Below are 17,680 nucleotides of genomic sequence, written 5' to 3'. Positions count from 1 at the left end.
TACCCCTGTCAAGAGCTCTAGTTTCAAAACATTTTAGGGGGGAAAGTTCAATTTTAAGATAAGCACCACAGCCCCACAACCCCTCTGGCTTCCCTCTCTCCCCCTTCCAGGACACCAGCAGGGACCAGATCAGGCGAGGTTAATTACAACTCTGCTTTGTGCCCTAAATGTCCCACTGTGGACTATGATTATGACAATAGTAACAGCAGGGGAAGCCACCGGCCTTTTCTCTGCTGGTCTCCCAAGGGCTGCTGGGCAAGGGTTAAGCCGTCCATTAACTCCCCCGGCCTGGAATGCTGGATGGTCTCAGCTGTCAAGGGGGAATAAATCACTTTCCATGTAGGCCAAAAGACTCCTTCTCTCCAGGGCGGGAGGCCATACATGTTCTCCAGGAGGGACTATGGGGAGGGCTGCGAATGATGAAAACCCCAGCCCACCCCAGAACAGGGGAGCTGCACATTTTTGCATTTTGCTCTGGTTTTTCCCTCTCCGTGATGCTCCCCTCTTGCTGGCTCCGCTGCATCCATCAGTGGCTAGTGGAGCCCTTGGCGCACTGCACGCAGATGGCCCCCAGCTGGGGACATGCACACGGGCGGGGCCTGGGCCCTCACCGGGGCCTGCTCTGGCCAAGACAGGGCAAGGACGTGGGAATCCCGAAGCAGCGTCTGCTTCACACAGCCTCTCGCCGTCCCTCTCCACCACGGACCCTCCTCGTCCTCCCGACAACTCCCCACCCTGCTCTTTGAGAGGAAAAACCTATTTTTCTTCAGCCTCCTCTCTTGAAGCAGAAAGCTAGAATGGCATTTCATTTCTTTTGCTTTGAAAACCAAAGTTGGTTTTTCCTTAAGTTTATATCATCTTACCTGGCCCCAGTTGATATCTCATTTCCACCAAGGAGCAGCTCATTTTCAGAAAGAAAAATGCCACTGGTCCGGCCTTGGGTTTTGCCAAGCATTTTAAGTTTACATGGAAGAGGGGTTTGGCCCAGGTGACACCTAGCCAGGTCAGCCACACCTAGGTGGCCAGACCTCCAAGCAGAAGGCTGGCTGCATCTACTGCCTGTATCTTTCACTGTTATGCTGTGGGGGTTCCCCCAGCACCTTCCCCCACTTTTTTGGACAATCCTTTGTAACAAAGGACTAAAACCACTAAAGATAATCCAAACCTCTTAGGCCTGTGTGCTCTTTAAGGGCTGCATCAGAATTCTCTAGAAGAGAGTGGAGGCTAAGTGAGGGAAAATTATCTGCCAAATGCAGGCATGGGGAAACCTGCTGCCAGGTAACCAACCTGGTTCCAGAAAGTGTCTATGAACTTAGCTGACTGTGGAAATCAAAAGGAGAAACACAGATGTTTAGGGGACAGATTCTATTTCTGCCATTTTTCAAAGAAGCTGTTATAATGGTGTTGGAAATGAGCTCTCTCTAAAACAAAAAATCTATTCCTGACCTAGTCACTGATGACACACCAAGATAGACCCATCTGGGTCTGACAGCTGAACTGCTGCTAACAATTCCTTTGGCATTACAAAAATTAAAATTATAAATGATTTTCAATATCACTAATAATTAAGAGGCACAAAGTCAAATACTAAGGGTATTTTTTCTTTTTTGCCTATGGATTGGCCAAATTGAAAAAAATGTACTGCCCAGTTTTAGCCAGGGTGGGGAGGAAGAGCCCTCTCATACGCTGGCTGCAGGAAAATAATCATGTACGAAGGGCTATTTGATGTTTGAGACATTTACCATTTTTGAGTCAGCAAATTCCACTTAGAGTTGGTCCTACAGAAACTAAACAAGAGGGCCAGGTATAAGGACAAGGGCGTGGCTGCAGCAGGGGTCTAATCATGAAAAACTGGGTATGAATATAAAACAAGCAGCAGCTGTGTAAATACGTGACGCCTGCCATCCAATGGAAAACCGAGCAACTGACAGGAAAAAGCAAGTTTCAACAGAGTCCACATAACAGGATGTTCGTTAGGTTAAAAACTGGTATTAGGTGGGCAAGACGTCCCTAACCAGGATTTTCTTACATAACATCAGTGGAACAAGTCAGCACTGAGTACTGAAGCTGGTGGCACGCGGTTTTCTGTCTTCTGGGGAGCCTGCCTGCAGCAAGGAGGGGGCACCGCGGGCTTGGATGCCCTGCTTCCATTTGGGGATTGCACCCTGGGGACTCAACTACAGTCTCCGCAAGGGCAGACTTGCTGAAGCTTATTCTGTCTTGGCCACATGTCCTTTGTAGATTTTGACTGATGACTGCTACCACTGAACAAAATGAAATGTGATGCGTGCCCGAGAGTGGGCTTGAGTAAGATTCTGATTCCCCTTCCCAACGATGTCATCCTTTGCCCCTCTGTTTACTCTGCCCACTGAGACAGTCACACTTTCTGATGAGGCTGTTGCTGTACTTTTCACACATAAAATAGCAGCCCCCCCCAACCCCAGGCCCCTGCCAACTGTCAGCTGATGGGCTAGCTACCATTTTTATGCTCCTTGCTGGCAGCTACCCTTCCACTGCTCCTTTCCCACAGCAGGACCCCATTGCCAGGAGCTGCTGGGGAGGCATGTGGAGGCCTGATACTCAGCACCCCTACCCTGAGACCTTGAGGACTGTAGACTGATTAGAATTCTCTACACCAAGCTGGCTGCAGTGGGAGGAGAGGGCATTTTATGCAGCCACAAAGAGCTCTAACTCAGAAAGCTCCATTTCTTTCTTTCTTCCATAAACTTGATATGGGGGAATGTCTGAGCTGGAATGGCAAGTTTTACAAGCAAAATCAATTATTGTAATTATAATTATGAAAGGGGTTGGTGGGTTGGGGCTCTTTACTGAGCTCACGTTTTAGCATGAAGCGGCCTAGCTGGGCCAGGTCCTAAGAACGTGGGGTATCTCATAAATGCTCTGTGTGTCAGTCTTCTGTACCCACTCTGAGCTGCTCTGATTTGAGTGAGAACATAAAAGTGAATTTTTTGGGAGAATTGAGTGAAATCTTAAAGTTCTCTGTACTTTGATGGAAGACCAGTTTGAGATTAAAATTAGTTCAAGGACCATTCTTTAGTGAGGTTACCTTGAGACTATGTCCTGAATTGATCTCATTAACATGTTAATATTACCAAAAATTAACTTTCTCTAAGAAGACTGTCTCAAAATCAAGACTCATTTACTATATGTTGAAGTATGTCTAACAAGTGTTCCAAAACAGAACCTCCCACTACATAGACGGTGAGAGTTCCCATCCTGGCTAACTCCAAATTTGCCTCTGATTTAGATCAAAACAAAATCATTTTTGTGGTGGGGAGGTGTGAGCAAAAGATTGGAAACACACCCCTAATAGGGCTGCTGAGACAGCACACAGTTCCTGTCACACCCAGTTCTTCCCCTGATTCAACAGAACAGTACCACTGACAACAGGAGGACTACATTTCTATTCTAAATGAACACGGAAATGATAGATTCTACACATCTGGAAAAGTCACGGAGAAGAACATCTGCTTTCTGTGTTTAAACAGAAGGATCTGGTTTTAAGGAAAAATAAATCATCATTTGTACTTCCCTGAATAAGACAACTGTTGCCGGAGCCAAGAGGAAGTAAGCACCTTGCATTTGCGGGCACCTGGTCAAGCACGTTCCTGGGGACACCCCCTCTTCCGAGGGCCCAGGTCCGGCACAGGCGGATGCGTGTTTGCCAGCAGGCAGCTGGGTCCTGCGGCTGGAAGAGAGGCGGGAACGTGAATTGCTTTTGGGCACCAAGGAAGCACCGATATTTCTTCTTTGGCTCTTGAGAGTCAATCTACCCTTATGTGGTTTTGGTACTGGAGCTGCAAGTAGACACTGCTTTTTAATCCAACCTGGCTCAGTGTGAAGAACAATATACTTGATGTCAAAGTCCTGGGTTCAAGTCCTAATTTCCCTCTTAATCTGTCAGCCATGTGAGCTTATTAAGGTGGGTCACTCATACATCTCTGAGCCAAGGTTTTCTCCCCTGTGAAAATGGAGTAAGTTACCCTTCCTGTCTTTTATTATTTGGCCATCACATGCAATTCTCTAACAAAGTACTTTGTAGGCTGAGAACTGGTACACAAAGGGAAGGCATTCATGTTTTTAGGGCTTCAGTGGCAAGAAACAAGATCACTAGCAAAGGCTTTATTCTGCCCTTCCACCCACTTCCAAGAGAGTCCAGTGACCTCAGCAAATCATGCTTTTCAGGGTCTTCCCAGCTTTCCTTCCCATTCTGTTCAAGTATCCACTTCAGTTTTCTAGATTCACAGACACTGAACTTGAACTCAGGTTCATGACTGAGTGTCTGTTATGCACCGGCTATGAATATGGTATCACTCTCTGAGGCAAAAGAGATGGGAGAAGAGGAGAAGCTATTGCCTGAGAAGAGCTCACAAAGGACAGAAGCACAAGAGGAAGGGGGAGAATGGAGCCTGGGCTGCGCTGCAGTGGGCTGGGGCTTGGGTGCTTAGGGACCGTTTGCAGCAAATGGGCCTTAGCTATCCCAGATGCTTCTTGGAAACTAGGAACCATAAAGAAAAGGAGAACAGAACAAAAAATGGGAGAAAGAGCACCAGACAGAAAGGCAGGTTTGGTGCCCTCTATACTGCTTTCTTGAACAAATCGCCCGTTTGGGCCGCAGCTTCAAACCGGCCACACCAGAAGGCCCCGTCTGGGTCTCCCATCCGGACTCCCCGGCTCCTGGGCTAGAGTGGTGGTAAGCTAGGGGAGAACTCTGCCCTTCCCCAAGCCTCAGTCTCTGGGAGCTGGGTCACTGCACGGCAAGCCTAGGGAGCGGACCCCATGTGGACACATGTCCCATCGCGGCAGGAAGGCCAGGCACTACCTAGTATGGCTGTTGGAGGACAGGCTCTCCCAGGGCTGCACGCTGCAGCCGGCCACGGCAAACGCTCCCCCACAGCTGCCATCCAGCTTCATGAGCAGGGCCTTGGCGGCGTTCTCAGCTGTCTTCCGGCAGTCATGAGCTCGCTTGAGCATCTGAGTGATGCTTTCATCCCCCGACTGGTCTCCTGTATCAAAGAGAAGCCAATGGATTGGTTAATCAACACAGGTCTCAATGAGACAAGCCTGGGAGTGAGCTGGAAAATCAGTTCTCAGTTACTCAGGCAGAGGCGGCCTGGTGAACAGGAACTAGTGGTGGGGGGCCATGGAGACATCTGCGTGCTGGGCCTGGCTCTGTTCCTGGCAAGAAGCTGTGCTTACTGCTCTGGGCTCCACTGTCCTCATCAATGAATGAAGGGCTGGCCAGTATGATCTCTGAGGTCTGCTTCCAGGTCTACAGTGCTATGATTTTCTAGTTATCCAGGCTCCTGGCCTCACCTCCCACTGGCCACAAGTCTGTGTGGCCATTCCTCCCTGTGTTGGCACTTCATTGTGAACAAGGACTGAGACCAACCTGTGCCGTATCTCCACATGCTTACAGCTTTACTTAGAACTTTGTGTAGGCAACAGAGACATACCTAATGGCTGAAATGAGAACTTCAGACTGGCTCTCTGGAGCAAAGCTATGCCTGACTTTCCTCACCTCGGCTGGCCAGTGGTAAGCTCAAATGCCTCCAGCAGTGTGGCGACTGGGATGGAGCGAGACCTCAGAAGGGAGGGCCACCAGCACGGAGCCAGGCAGTGCGTTCCCTGCCCAAGCTGTTCACACCCTTGCTGTGTTTCAAAGACTGCTGGTCAAACGAGTCACCAGTTTGCTCCTTCCGCAGTCCAGATCCACAGTCTCCCAAATACGTTCAAATGGTATCTTATGCCAAAGTCTAAGGTACAAAAATGGTCGATTTGGGACTGGTTGAAGTGGGCGGGGGTGAGGGGCATACATGCAGCTTCCATGCCCACTGCTGAAACCCAAATCCCCCCCACCAGCTTCCCAGGGCACTGTTTGGAAACCACTGGTTTGAATCGTCTACAATGAATGTAATGAATGCCTGTGCAGTCAACCAGAAATAACAAAAAACCCATAATAATTGGTACTGTGGGTAAGTGTCACAAATGAGTACTTGCTTTGCTGCGCAACCTGACGGCACATTAGGGCCGAATGACGGGTCAGCCGCCATTGTTGGCAGAATGGAGGGGTGGGATTGAGTAAGGAACCCGTGCCAGTGAAGCCAACCCTCAGCCTCCCAGAGAGCGGAGAGGAGATGGGGACACACGGCCTGCAGGCTGAGCGTGCCTGGACGGCCGCATCCATTCCTCTGACAACCTCCATGCCTTTCTTCCTCCCACAAACAAGGTATTTTATATACATCTCACTGACTGTTCTTAGGAATTCTGTTCTGAAGCAGGCATGATATTACCAAGTGGCTCATTTTATAAGCATATCCATGAGCTACCCAGGATTACATTAATACAAAGCATTTCCTTACTGATGTTAAATATTTTAGAGGCAGGTTTATTTAAGCCCTTTTAGCTCCTTCCAAATAATTGTGCTGAGCAGATCCAAGCCTAATAAAGGGTACCTTTTGAGGAAATTCCTCTGATACAAACTGGAAATAAGATGAGTGATTCTTTTCCTTTAATTGATCATTTCCTTTAATACATATATTAAGAAAAAAACTTGACAGCAGGCCAAGATCATTTTAGGATCTGTTTAATATGAGGTATAAAGTTTTATGGTTCAGTTAAAAGACCCTGAAAAATGAGGTTTCTAATGGAAATGCTGGCACAATTTCTACTTTGGGGCTGGGATATTAATACTATTTAAACCCCCCTCCCCCAAAAAAATCTAGAGAGGGGAGTGGAGGGTGGCTGCCCGTGCAAACGGAGGCCTGTTCCTTTGCTGGCTAATTTAGATATTAAGCAGGAAAATAACACCCAGGACACCTCCTTTCCTTCAGATTCCTGTACATGTCCAAGCTGAAGGAGGAGAAATGTGTGAGCGCTTGGGGCAGAAGCTAGACTCCAGGCAAGCGGGGAGCAGCTGGCAAGAAGGATGGGCGGGGTGGGGAGGTGCTCAGGAGGGTCCCTGAGGGTGACCCCGAGGTGTACCCTTGAAGGACCAGTACTCATGGAGGCTCACAGCCCTCGAAGGAAAGCCCGGCCGGCCCACCCATTTTTGCTCTGGATGGGTTTTCTGTTTACTGCTGCTGCTCCACTGAAGAGGCTGCTGTTGTAAGTGCAGGCTGAGGTGGTGTCCGCCGTCGGCGCCTAGAGGCACCCCTCCTCGGGATCTCGGTCCTCTCACCTGCAGCGCTCCTCGCCTCACTGCCAGGCCCAGAGCCACAGCACCAGCGGAGTGCCGACGGATGGTGCTGACTCGGATGCCACACTGGTGTCTTTTCTATTGATCACCCTTCTAGTTGCTCAAAAGTAAAGGGTAGTAGTGGGGGGCAGTGCAGGCCGGGAGGTACTCATCAGGCCAACAGGACGCGTGACCCCTGGGGGGGTGGCGGGGGCAGCTGGCCCCTCTGCTCCTCCACAAGGCGGGGCTCACGGGGTTAGCTCTGCGAGGCCATGACAGCAGGATGTGGGGCTGTTTCCTCCATATTTGTACGACACCTGGAGACCAGGTAGGGGGAACTCATGCTTCACAACTACCCAAAGGAATGAACCTGGAGGAGAAGCCCAGCCCATAAAACACCACTGGATGAGGCAGAGGCTGCGTGGGCAGCTAAGGGACCCTCAACAAGCAGCATCTCAGAGAGAGGCTGTGGAAGTCAGTCCCTTTCATCACGAAAGCGGGCCTCCCGCTCCATCTGGTCCGACTGTTGCCCTGGAGAATATGTTTCCTAAGAGGGCTTGTTTGTTTTAACTTGTCTGTAATTCTGTTTCCACTCCAGTTCTTGCTGCATTCAACATAAACAATTTACTCACTCAGTCATGGGGAAAAAAGAAAAAACACACTTGACAAGCGAATTTCGTGTTGTTGGGAGGTGTTCCAATGCCAACAGCCAAGATGGGGGCAGTACAGCAAAGTACAGCAAGAGAGGCAGGGGACAAGGAGGAGGAGGAGGAGGAAGGGGGAGGAGGGGGGACTCAGGCCACACTCACCAGGGGAGGAGCCCACACCGGCTGCCCGGAACTGCCCCAGGATGAGGCTCTGCTCGCTCTCCGCCAGCGCCAGGAGGAGCTGGTAGGCTTCCATGCACTGCTCACTGAAAGGAAGCACACGGCATCTTCGCTCTGGAGGACGGCGCCCCTTCAGGGCAGCTCTGCTCCCTCCAGACCCACCTCAGCCTCGCTGGCGGGGGAGGCCAGGACGCACCCACCGGTATTCCTGGACAAATGCCCCAGGACACAGGGGCTCACTCTGCTAGGTTGCCTTTTTCTTTTACTTTAGACTAGGACCTAGAAACATATAAGAGAAGCAGTAACGGCAGGAGAGGCAAGTTTGCCGCCCCTCTGAGGGTCAGCTACAAGGGGAGGAAACACACCATGGTAGCCAGCCCCCAGGGCGGCCCCCACTGGTCCCACAAGCTGACGTCACACCTTTGTTGTCCCCTTCTACACTGTACCAGGGTTGGTCCATGCGACAAAGAGAATACGGTGTCACCTCCAAGGTTAGGGCCTGCGACCTCCGCCCTGTGCTTCCCCCCACACCTTCTGTCGTGGATCACCCTCTTGAGAGGAGGCCAGCTGCCACGTCTTGAAGACTGTGGAGCAGCCCGACGGAGAGGCCCGTGAGGTGAGGGACTACAGCTTCCAGCCAACAGTGAGTCAAGGCCTAAGGACTCCACCCAACAGCGAGTAACTGAGCCTTCTGAGCAGGTCCACCAGCTCCAATTAAGGCATCAGATGACGCAGCCCCAGCTGACAGCTTGATCAGAACCTCAAAGGAGACGCTAAGCCAGAACCACCGGGCTAAATCACTCCCAGCTTCCTGACCCTAAACTGTGCCAGAATAGACACTATACAATAAGAGGTAACTAATGTAACCCCCAGAAAGGAGACTATTTTGATCTACACCTGCACTATTCCACACAGTAGCCACTGACCAAGTGTGGCTATTTAAATTAAAAAGAATTTAAGTCAAATAAGATGAAAAATTCAGTTCCTCTGTTGCAATTGCCATATTTCATGTATTTAAAGGCCACATGTGGCTAGCAGTTACCCTACTGACAGCACAGAGAACAGTTCATCTTCACAGAAAGTTCTATCAGAAGCTTGCAAAACGGTCTCATGAAACATAAATCTCTGATAAGGGTTGGAGTGTCTGATTTCCAAGAGGAAGAAAACTAGTTTCTCTTCTTTGTGTGCATCATCACGGGGCACACCAGGTACAGGATCAAAGGGTAACCCCTTCCCCATTTCCACCTGTGACCCACAAGGACCCACGTCTGCACAGGGGGTGGAGTGCAGGTGCTGTGCCTCGGTAGTTCAGGACAAGATGCCTGTGGAGAGAAATTTCTCCCTAAGCAAATAACTGGTATCTTCTCCGAGCTGTGCAGGGGAAATGTTTTACTCAACACTTAGTCAACCAACCATCTGTTTTTTTATTGTCTTTACTTCATCTTCCTTTACTAAGAGATAAGAAAAAGGGCCCAATCCCCAGCTCTGGGTGCTGGCAGCTTCGCCTTGCAAGGGCAGTCCACCCTTCAGGGTTGAGACCCTGGGCCACTGCTGTATCCACCCAGAGGACGGGCAGACTGTGGCGGAACAGCTTGTTTTAAGAGTTATCATAGATGGATCATCTGTTTGCTTTGGTGTCTGTGAACACGTATGACTGCTCTCTAGCTTTGGTCTCATGGACTTTGGTTTGATTTTGTTTTCTACAGAAACAAGGTTTCTTAAAACAATATTGATCTTTTTAGAGGATGCTAAGAGTATGACACAGTCCCTACTCTCTGGGACCTTGGCAAATATGCCTAAGTGGTGATGCTAAAATAAACCTATGAAAACAATAATAAAGTATAGCTTTGTAGTTATTAAGGAAGCTGTAATTTAAAAATAAATTCCAAAGCTGATGAGGCTGAAATACATTCAGTTACCACTTGCTTATTAATGAATGAATCAATGAATCATAGTAATTTAAACAGGTTTGTTGTTATGGGAACAAACTGGCAGCATGCCTGAAGAACCATGAAAACATTAGTATCTTTTGACCTGTAATTCCAGCTTCAGGGATATTAATCCCAGGGAAAATATTCAAAAGAATGAAGATATTATCTGTATTAAATTATTCACCATAAAATTATTTTCAAGGTTAAAAGTCTACAGAAGTCTAAATTTATTTTAGAGAAATGAGTAAATAAAATAACAATATATAAGCTTGATGCAGGTGATACAGCCACTCACAGTAACTGGAGACTATTCATCAATATTACAAAACTACAACAAACTGAAGAAGAATGCACTAGATTTACAGCTTCAATGTAAAATACATGGGAATGTGAATAAAGACTGGAAAGACCAAATGAATATGTAATACAAAACTTGTTATCCTGAGTGTATTGCTTGAATGAAATAATATTTAAGCTGAATACGTTAGCAGAAACATCCCTGTTTACTCACACCATTCTCCTTACTCTTACTTTCTTATTCGCTACAAGGGTGCGAATTGATTTTCATCATGTATCACATTAGTATTTGCTGGTTCAAGCCCCAGCATGTGTGCTAAAAGCCTGTGTTCTCTCTTTCTGCAAATGTCTGTACGGCGGCATTTCTAAGTCACGGTGGCTACCCCGTGCATGCCCCTACCTGTACTGCAGGGCCAGCCTCAGTGCCGTGGCATTGGACTCATATTTCCCCACCAGCATGCTCATCCTCTCGGCGTTGCTTTTGCATTCTTCCAGGGTTATGGTCAAGAGGTCATTTTGGGATTTGAGGTGTTCAATACGACTACAAGGGAAGAAAAGTCATTCACAATTTCACTCTGGAATACATCGCCTTTGCGAGTATTTTAGTTGTCTAATCTAGATCCAGGCCAGAAATGTACGTTAGAAGGTGAATTTGTCAGATTTTTTTTGCAAATGTAACAGATGTGAAATACAGGAAGCAAATCTAAAGTAAAAGAATTACTAAATTCTGTGTGAATTAGAAATAAAAATAAGCCCTCTGGTTATTCCCCAACCTGCATGGACACATCATGTGCCAGGTACTGAGCGAGGCTACCAAGGAAAGGAGCCAGCCAGCGACCTCAGGCCCTCGTGAGAATCACGACTGATTGAAGCACCCTCCACAGGCACAAACTCAGAGCAGCGCCGCAGCGGTGGTTGGGCGGGCCAGCAGCCCTGCGGTAGAGGCATCACCACCCCCATTTCTCAGAGGAGGTAGTGGAGGCACAGAAAGCTCAGTGCCTTGGTTTGGGATGTGAGCCAGGCGGTTTGACCCCAGATCCTGTACTGACCACTCAATACAGAGCAGAAGCCAAAGACAGATCTCTGAGTGAACAAGAACCTGCCCCTAAGTGCCTCTGAATGGAAAGCAGACCAGGAATTGTGGAATATGTCCACAGCTCCTTCCAGGTTGGAGAGTCTCACAACCGCTAACCACTGGTAGGACAAGCAGGGGGAATGTTCAGCTTTATAGGAATCAAAACTATAAATTCAGAGCAAATGAGTTTACGGCAAAGTCAGAAAAACATAAGCCTTCAGCCTGTGTTCCGTCCTAGGACACTGATGCTCTAGATGCAATGACTCATTTTCCACGGTCACGCCCATCGGTAGTGCCCTGACCACCAAGACTTAGAGACAGAGGGTGTCACACACACAAAATTCAAGGGCCTCTTGAAATGTTAAGGGGCTTGGAGGCCATCTGCCTTGAGGATCAATCTTAGGACCACATGTCTTAGAGCAGACTATGAAGACTGTCAGCAACACGGGAGGCGTCAGGGGAGTGTGTAATGAAGCCTGCCGTAGGGCTCTGGCAGATAGGAGGGCCGTTCAATGCAAGGTATTACAGAAACGTACTTTTCTGTCCTGTTGACATTAAGACTTCTTGAACAGACCCACTCTTTCATTTACTTTTCAACTTGCTCCAGTGTACATTCAGTCCCCACTAATTAGATAAAACTATTTGCCCAGCTCACAGGCCTCCATGGAACCAATCCCATCTTGGGGGCCTTCTCCAGCAAGTCCCCACTATTTGGCTGCTCCTACCTTCTTAAAAGTTCTCTCTCACTTGGGGCATGATAGTTCTCCACTGGCTTTGTTCCTCCCTCAGCCATTTCTTCTGTGCCTTTTGCTGACTCCTTATTCTTATGAAATCGGTGAGGGATGGCACTACCTCGGGGCTCAGTCCTGCCCCCACCCCCACTTCTATCCACACTCTCTCCCTAGGGGAGATTTTTATCCGGCCGCATGACTTTTCAAGGGTTTATGTTTCCATGGTTCCCAAATTTCTCCAGCATGGACCTCTCTTCCGAGTATTAGTCTCACAGATCTTCTGCTTCCTGGTATTTCCATTAGGGTGTCACACTGACACATCAAATTGAACATTCTCAAATGGGACCCTAGATTTTCCCCAAAGCTCATCCTCCTCATCTTCTCCATCTCATAAGTGCCACCACAGTCTACCCAACAGTACAGGCAAGAGACTTGAGAATTCTGGGGACCATCGTTTTCTCTTACATCCAGCACAAACCCAGCTGCAGTTCCACTGACTTAACCCCAAACACGTACTGACCTCTGCCCCTTCCCATCACCGCGCTTTGGCTATGCTGGTCCATGGTAATAACCTCTCTGCTTCTACTCTTGCCCCACCCCTTTCCACTCTTCACACACAAGTGATTTTCAAAATTTAAATCAGATCTGTTCTTCCCCTACTTTAAACTCTTTAATAACTTCCAGTGGCACTTAGAATAAAGACTAAACTTTGCCTATATTCCATCAGCCCTGCCAACTCTACTACTTCATCTCATGCAACTCAGCCATTCATTCATTCTATTCCAGTTCCATCAGCCTCTGGACAGTTCCTGCTTCAGACCAATCTCTTCCCAGCCTTCAGGTTGATACATCGGCCCACAAGACTCTTAGTGTATCATATGGCTGCTTCCCCTTTCCCTTAACACCTTAACTTCAAGTCCTCTCTTCAGAGATGCCTTCCCTGGCTACCTACGTAAAATCACACACACACACACACACACCTCCCCCTGCTATTCTACCACAACGCCTTATTTACTTAGGGCTTTTTATGATTTCATTTATATGTTTGCTTCTTGTATAGCTCCCTTAACAGAATATAAGCTCCATGAGAGCAGGGACCCTGCCTGTGTTACTTTCCTTTGTGTGCCAAATAGCCTAGCACATAGTAGGTGCTTAAAACACATTCATTAAATAAGGAAACACCTCTGAGTAGGTATAATCCTGTTTTGCCCAACAGGCATAATCACAAAGTTAAAGGCTGCCATTTTTCGGAGTGTACTAGGCCTCTAGCTTTGACATAGGTAGTTAAATAACAGACTTGAGGACATACTGGTAGATTATTTCTAAGAACTCCACATCCTAGCAGTAGCTTTGCCCATAGAGGACAATGGTGGTGAGGTCAAAGGGCAGGGTCTGGAATTCCAGCAGGGCTATTAATAGCTCTGGATCTAAGACAAGTTGCTCAACATGGAAGCCTTTGTTTTCTCGCTTGCAGAACGGGTCTACTCTGCCCTCCCAAGCTGAGGGTCAGTGATTGTGAGAGTCCTTTGTAAGCTGTTAAACACCATGATACTGGGAGCTACAAGTACCAAATGCTTCCCTGTCCTTTGGTCTCTCCTAGGTGTACACACCTGAGGAAGGAAACTCCCCAAGTTCAACCACAGAGCAGGCTTGTCAAATCTCAGAATCAGTAGAGAGGAGAGTTCCACTCAACACAGGGCCATGGAAGGCATCTGACTTCATGGAATCACAAAGGGAGACATCTGACTTGATTTTTAAGCACTCCTACCCTGAGAAGCTACCTGAGAAGCTAGGAGGGCTCCTTCTTTACCTCTACATCAGGACTGTCACTCTAAAGTATTTTGGATTTAATAAGAAAAACATTTAATTTCAAGATGTAAAATGGCCTAGATTGCCACATTTCATTAGTCCTCAAGCACTGTATTAAGCAGCTTCAAATCAGGGAGGACTAACATGATAATTCAATTTATTCAGGTTTGCCAGACACGGCATTAGCAATGGTAGATGGGAAATGTTATCCACGTTTCTTCCTGGTTAGGTCATAAGCCTTTCAAACTCTCACTATGCTCTCCCACTGAAGACTGGTAGTCAGGGCAGCCAGCCACCCTCAGATGTGATCCCCCGGCCCATTCTGCACTGCGGGGCCAGTTCTGAGTCGGTGGTTTGCGTGGTCTGGCCCTGGTCCTTCTCCTTTGCTTTTTCAGCAATTCTCTCTCCCTGCTAGCCTTGCCGAGAGGCAGGAGTACTAACTTAACCTACGTCTGTTGTGAATCTGGGGAAGAATGTGTAACACTGGGTACACAGTAAAATTATTGTGAGGAGGATAAGATGTAGGGGGTGGAGAATTGTGCATATTTGCAGACAGCAAAAATAAAATCAGGCAACCCTCAGGAGGAGCAGGGAGGTTAGGGCAGCCTGTCTGTGCAACCCCAGGAACGCCTGTATCTCACAGCTTTTGCTGGTTTCTGGCAGCTCCAGACGCCCCTGGGATGCTGACTCAGCATTCCAGAGATGCTTTCTGTGGGTCTTGGCAGCACAGGACTACAGGCTTAGTAGCCATCCTGTCATTTTGACCTACTTATCATTCTATGCAGACTGCTCCCAGGACTTGAGACATCATTTCCAAGGGCCAGTGCAAAATGAAAAGGTGGGGGCCCCTGATTCTTATATTACTAAGAACTTAAAACGGTGACAGCAGGGCAGTCAAGCACATGTGGGGTCCTTCTAAACACGAGGCCCTGTGCACTCGCATGTGTAGGTGACACACACCGAGGAAGGCAGCCTGGGTTGCTGCAAGCCCTCTGCTGATGACCAAGATGGTGAAAATTCCCCACCCACCTCGGTGCCTGACAGCCTCACTCTATGTCACAAGCCAACTTGAATTAACCTTTGGAAAGGGAGAGGACGGCAGCTCCCAGCAACACCACCATTCAAATAAGGATTTCTCCTTACCTATTCAGCCGTTCCGTTTCTACCTCAAACTCTCTGATTTTGCTCTCTGAGATGGCAGATCCATGTGAGTAGAGCGTCTGGAAGATCTCCTGGATGTTGGAGCAGTCCTGAAGAGAGTGGGCCAGGTGCTCCGCCACACTGCTGGATACCTGGGCAAGTGAGCGTTAGTCCCCCTCTGGACAATGTGACTTCAGGGTCACTGGTCCCCTAGGCATGCTGCGCATGCAAAGCAATTTAAAGCTGATATTCCTTGAGAATCAGGCACCAGGAGATGGTTACCCTGATCTTCCTGTTTGTATAACATGATTCTAATATAAAAACAAACCACTGGGAAAGCAGTAGACAAAACCAGATCGCAACACAGCTGCATCCTGCAGGCATGTGTGTGGGGAAGCAGGCGTGGGGGACTGTGCCTCTTTAGAGTCCCTAAGATTCTGGATACTGAACAGAGTCTGGCCTTGCTTCCCCCACCTGAGCCCCCGCCTCTCCAGGCTCTTGGTGCTGGTGGCTGCAGCCAAGGAGAGCAGCTGACTCCTTCACTTCCCCTGTTTGGCTTTGGCATGGTATCTGAATGCATGCAGTTTTTCTCGGCGCAGAATTCTAAATCAGGGCCTTAAATTCAGTCTCTCCCTGTGCCTGAGGATCATCCCCAATCCTAACAGACATCGCTCAGGGAGCCGAAACTACTCCCTTCTCCCCATCCATTAACTCGTGCAGCTCCTGGGGGTTTGAAGGCTCTACAAATGAAAACTCTGGTACTAGGCGGGAAGGTTCTGCTCCTCTGTAGCCCTGGGCTGCACTTCAAAGGCAGCATATATCCTCACTGAGAGCACATTCCTTTTCAAGAGGGATGGGCAAATGTGAAGTTCTCTGGAGCTTCCTGACTCTGTCTCCGGGGAAGCAGGGTGATAGAAAGCAGACACTTCAAGACTTCCTTCTACATCACCAATAACTAGACCTAACTCAGTCCTTTCTGAATGGTTTCAAGCAGAGGAAAAAATTTCCCTTAAAACTGAAGAAGTAACACTCCACATGGAAACCACTTTAATCTGACCCTTTGGAAGGAAACCAGTTGTGATTTATTATAATTAACTTGGTGAAGGCGAATGTTGGAAATTCCTCTATCATCTGTAAGCCTGTCTCTGTGGCTCTATTGCACTTCCTTGTCTTGTTTCTCATAAACACTCACCCCTATGCTGCTGATTTCTGAGCCCAGGACCGGCCGGTCAGATGACGAAGATTCGGACCTGGTCTTCGACAGTTTCACCCTCTCGGCAATCTTAATAAACAAAACAAAAAATTACCAAATGACAGCGCAGCACTCCCCAGACAAACTGTTGAGACTGTGTTTACAGAGGGCTCCTGTTTAACCACGGCAACTAAACTGATGAAGCAGTTTATTAAAAACAACTCCCTTGCCCAATTCTACCATCTGCTTGACCCAAGGATTTTCAAGCTCGGCACTACTGACATTTCGGGCGACTTTGTTGTGGGGGCTGCTCTGTGCACTGCAGGACGTACGGCAGCGTCCTCGGCTTCTGGCCGCGAGCCCACAGCGGCACTCCAGCTGGGACCACCAAAACTGTTTCCAGACATAGCCAAGTACCCGTTGCAGGATGAAATCACTTCTGTTTGAGAAACACCCGTTTGACCCAATTCACTAAATGTGACGGTTGAGAACCAACCTTCTTGTGGAGACTGGTAGGGGACAAGACACGCACCACTTCAACAGTCTTTCTGGGGTAGAAACTCAACATAGAGGGCAGGGGGCTGTGGCAGACGTGCGGGGCTATTTCTCACAAGTGCCAGGCCCGCCCGTCATAATCTGGTTTTCTGCTGGCAGGGGTGTCATTCCCATGAGCGGGGAGATCATTGGTTCACTACTCAGGGTCCCCTCCTGGCTGAGTCCTGGTCCTCAAGAGTCACCTCTTAGTCCACCCCTTGGTACTGTAGAAGCTGACAAAACATCTCACTCCCCACAACGACTTGGCAGCTGGGACATGCTCCCACCGGCTGATTAATGAGAGCTGGCGTCCAGGTCGTGGCCAAAAGAGACTTAAAACCACCAGCGGGTTCTCTCCCTGCAGCTGTGGCACTGGAGGCCTGCACGAGACCCCGGGAAGCCCCTGCGGCCGCCTGGGTGGATCGGGAGCAGCACAGGGGCCCCACTGGGCAGGGCTAGTGCTGTAGGTAACGGGCTCCCGCCGCCCCCAGGAGCTCACCTTCGCGATGGGAATGTCATTGCTGCTGCTGCTCGTGCTCAGCTCGCCCGTGCTGGGGTTAACTGGGCGGTTGGCAGAAGTGAGGCGGCTGGGGCTGGATGGCCCTGCGGCCTGCACGCTCTGCAGTCGAGTTTGAAGCTCTCGGACCTGAAAGAATCATGCCTTTAGACATAGTTGGTGTGCCTTCCATGTCCAAAGAGCAAAACAGCAGATGGCTGGGTGGCAGGGCTCCCACTTATTACATTCAGAGATTAGCTTCCTGGAAAGTGAAGTTGGCTGAGTCCACATAAACTAGACATGGCCTGTATTCTTAACTGGACCTGCTGCTGGCTGGCCATCAGCCACTCCTCAGGAGCATAAGGTGAACATGTTTTCTAAGGCACTGGAGGTTCTCAGCAGAGGTAGGATGACTGTCTCTAAGGCATGTTTACTCTTACAGCCTCACGT

At 48.8% G+C, this 17,680-nt stretch overlaps 1 protein-coding gene across 2 annotated transcripts in view; it reads right to left on the bottom strand.

The window, feature by feature from the left end:
- MCC (MCC regulator of WNT signaling pathway) overlaps positions 1 to 17,680 on the bottom strand; it is a 407,995-nt gene that overhangs the window by 33,022 nt on the left and 357,293 nt on the right. For both annotated transcript variants that reach the window (XM_036886983.2, XM_036886984.2), the window contains 6 exons: positions 17,234 to 17,380; positions 16,201 to 16,290; positions 15,012 to 15,160; positions 10,654 to 10,794; positions 8,008 to 8,111; positions 4,844 to 5,027 (listed from right to left, as the gene is read on the bottom strand). In XM_036886983.2, coding sequence (XP_036742878.1) covers positions 4,844 to 5,027; positions 8,008 to 8,111; positions 10,654 to 10,794; positions 15,012 to 15,160; positions 16,201 to 16,290; positions 17,234 to 17,380 — 815 coding nt within the window. The remainder of the gene's footprint in view (positions 1 to 4,843; positions 5,028 to 8,007; positions 8,112 to 10,653; positions 10,795 to 15,011; positions 15,161 to 16,200; positions 16,291 to 17,233; positions 17,381 to 17,680) is intronic.

Source organism: Manis pentadactyla, chromosome 2 (assembly GCF_030020395.1).
Source record: "Manis pentadactyla isolate mManPen7 chromosome 2, mManPen7.hap1, whole genome shotgun sequence".
In the NCBI taxonomy this organism is placed as follows: Eukaryota; Metazoa; Chordata; class Mammalia; order Pholidota; family Manidae; genus Manis; species Manis pentadactyla.
This window is presented reverse-complemented; position numbering and strand designations above follow the sequence as displayed.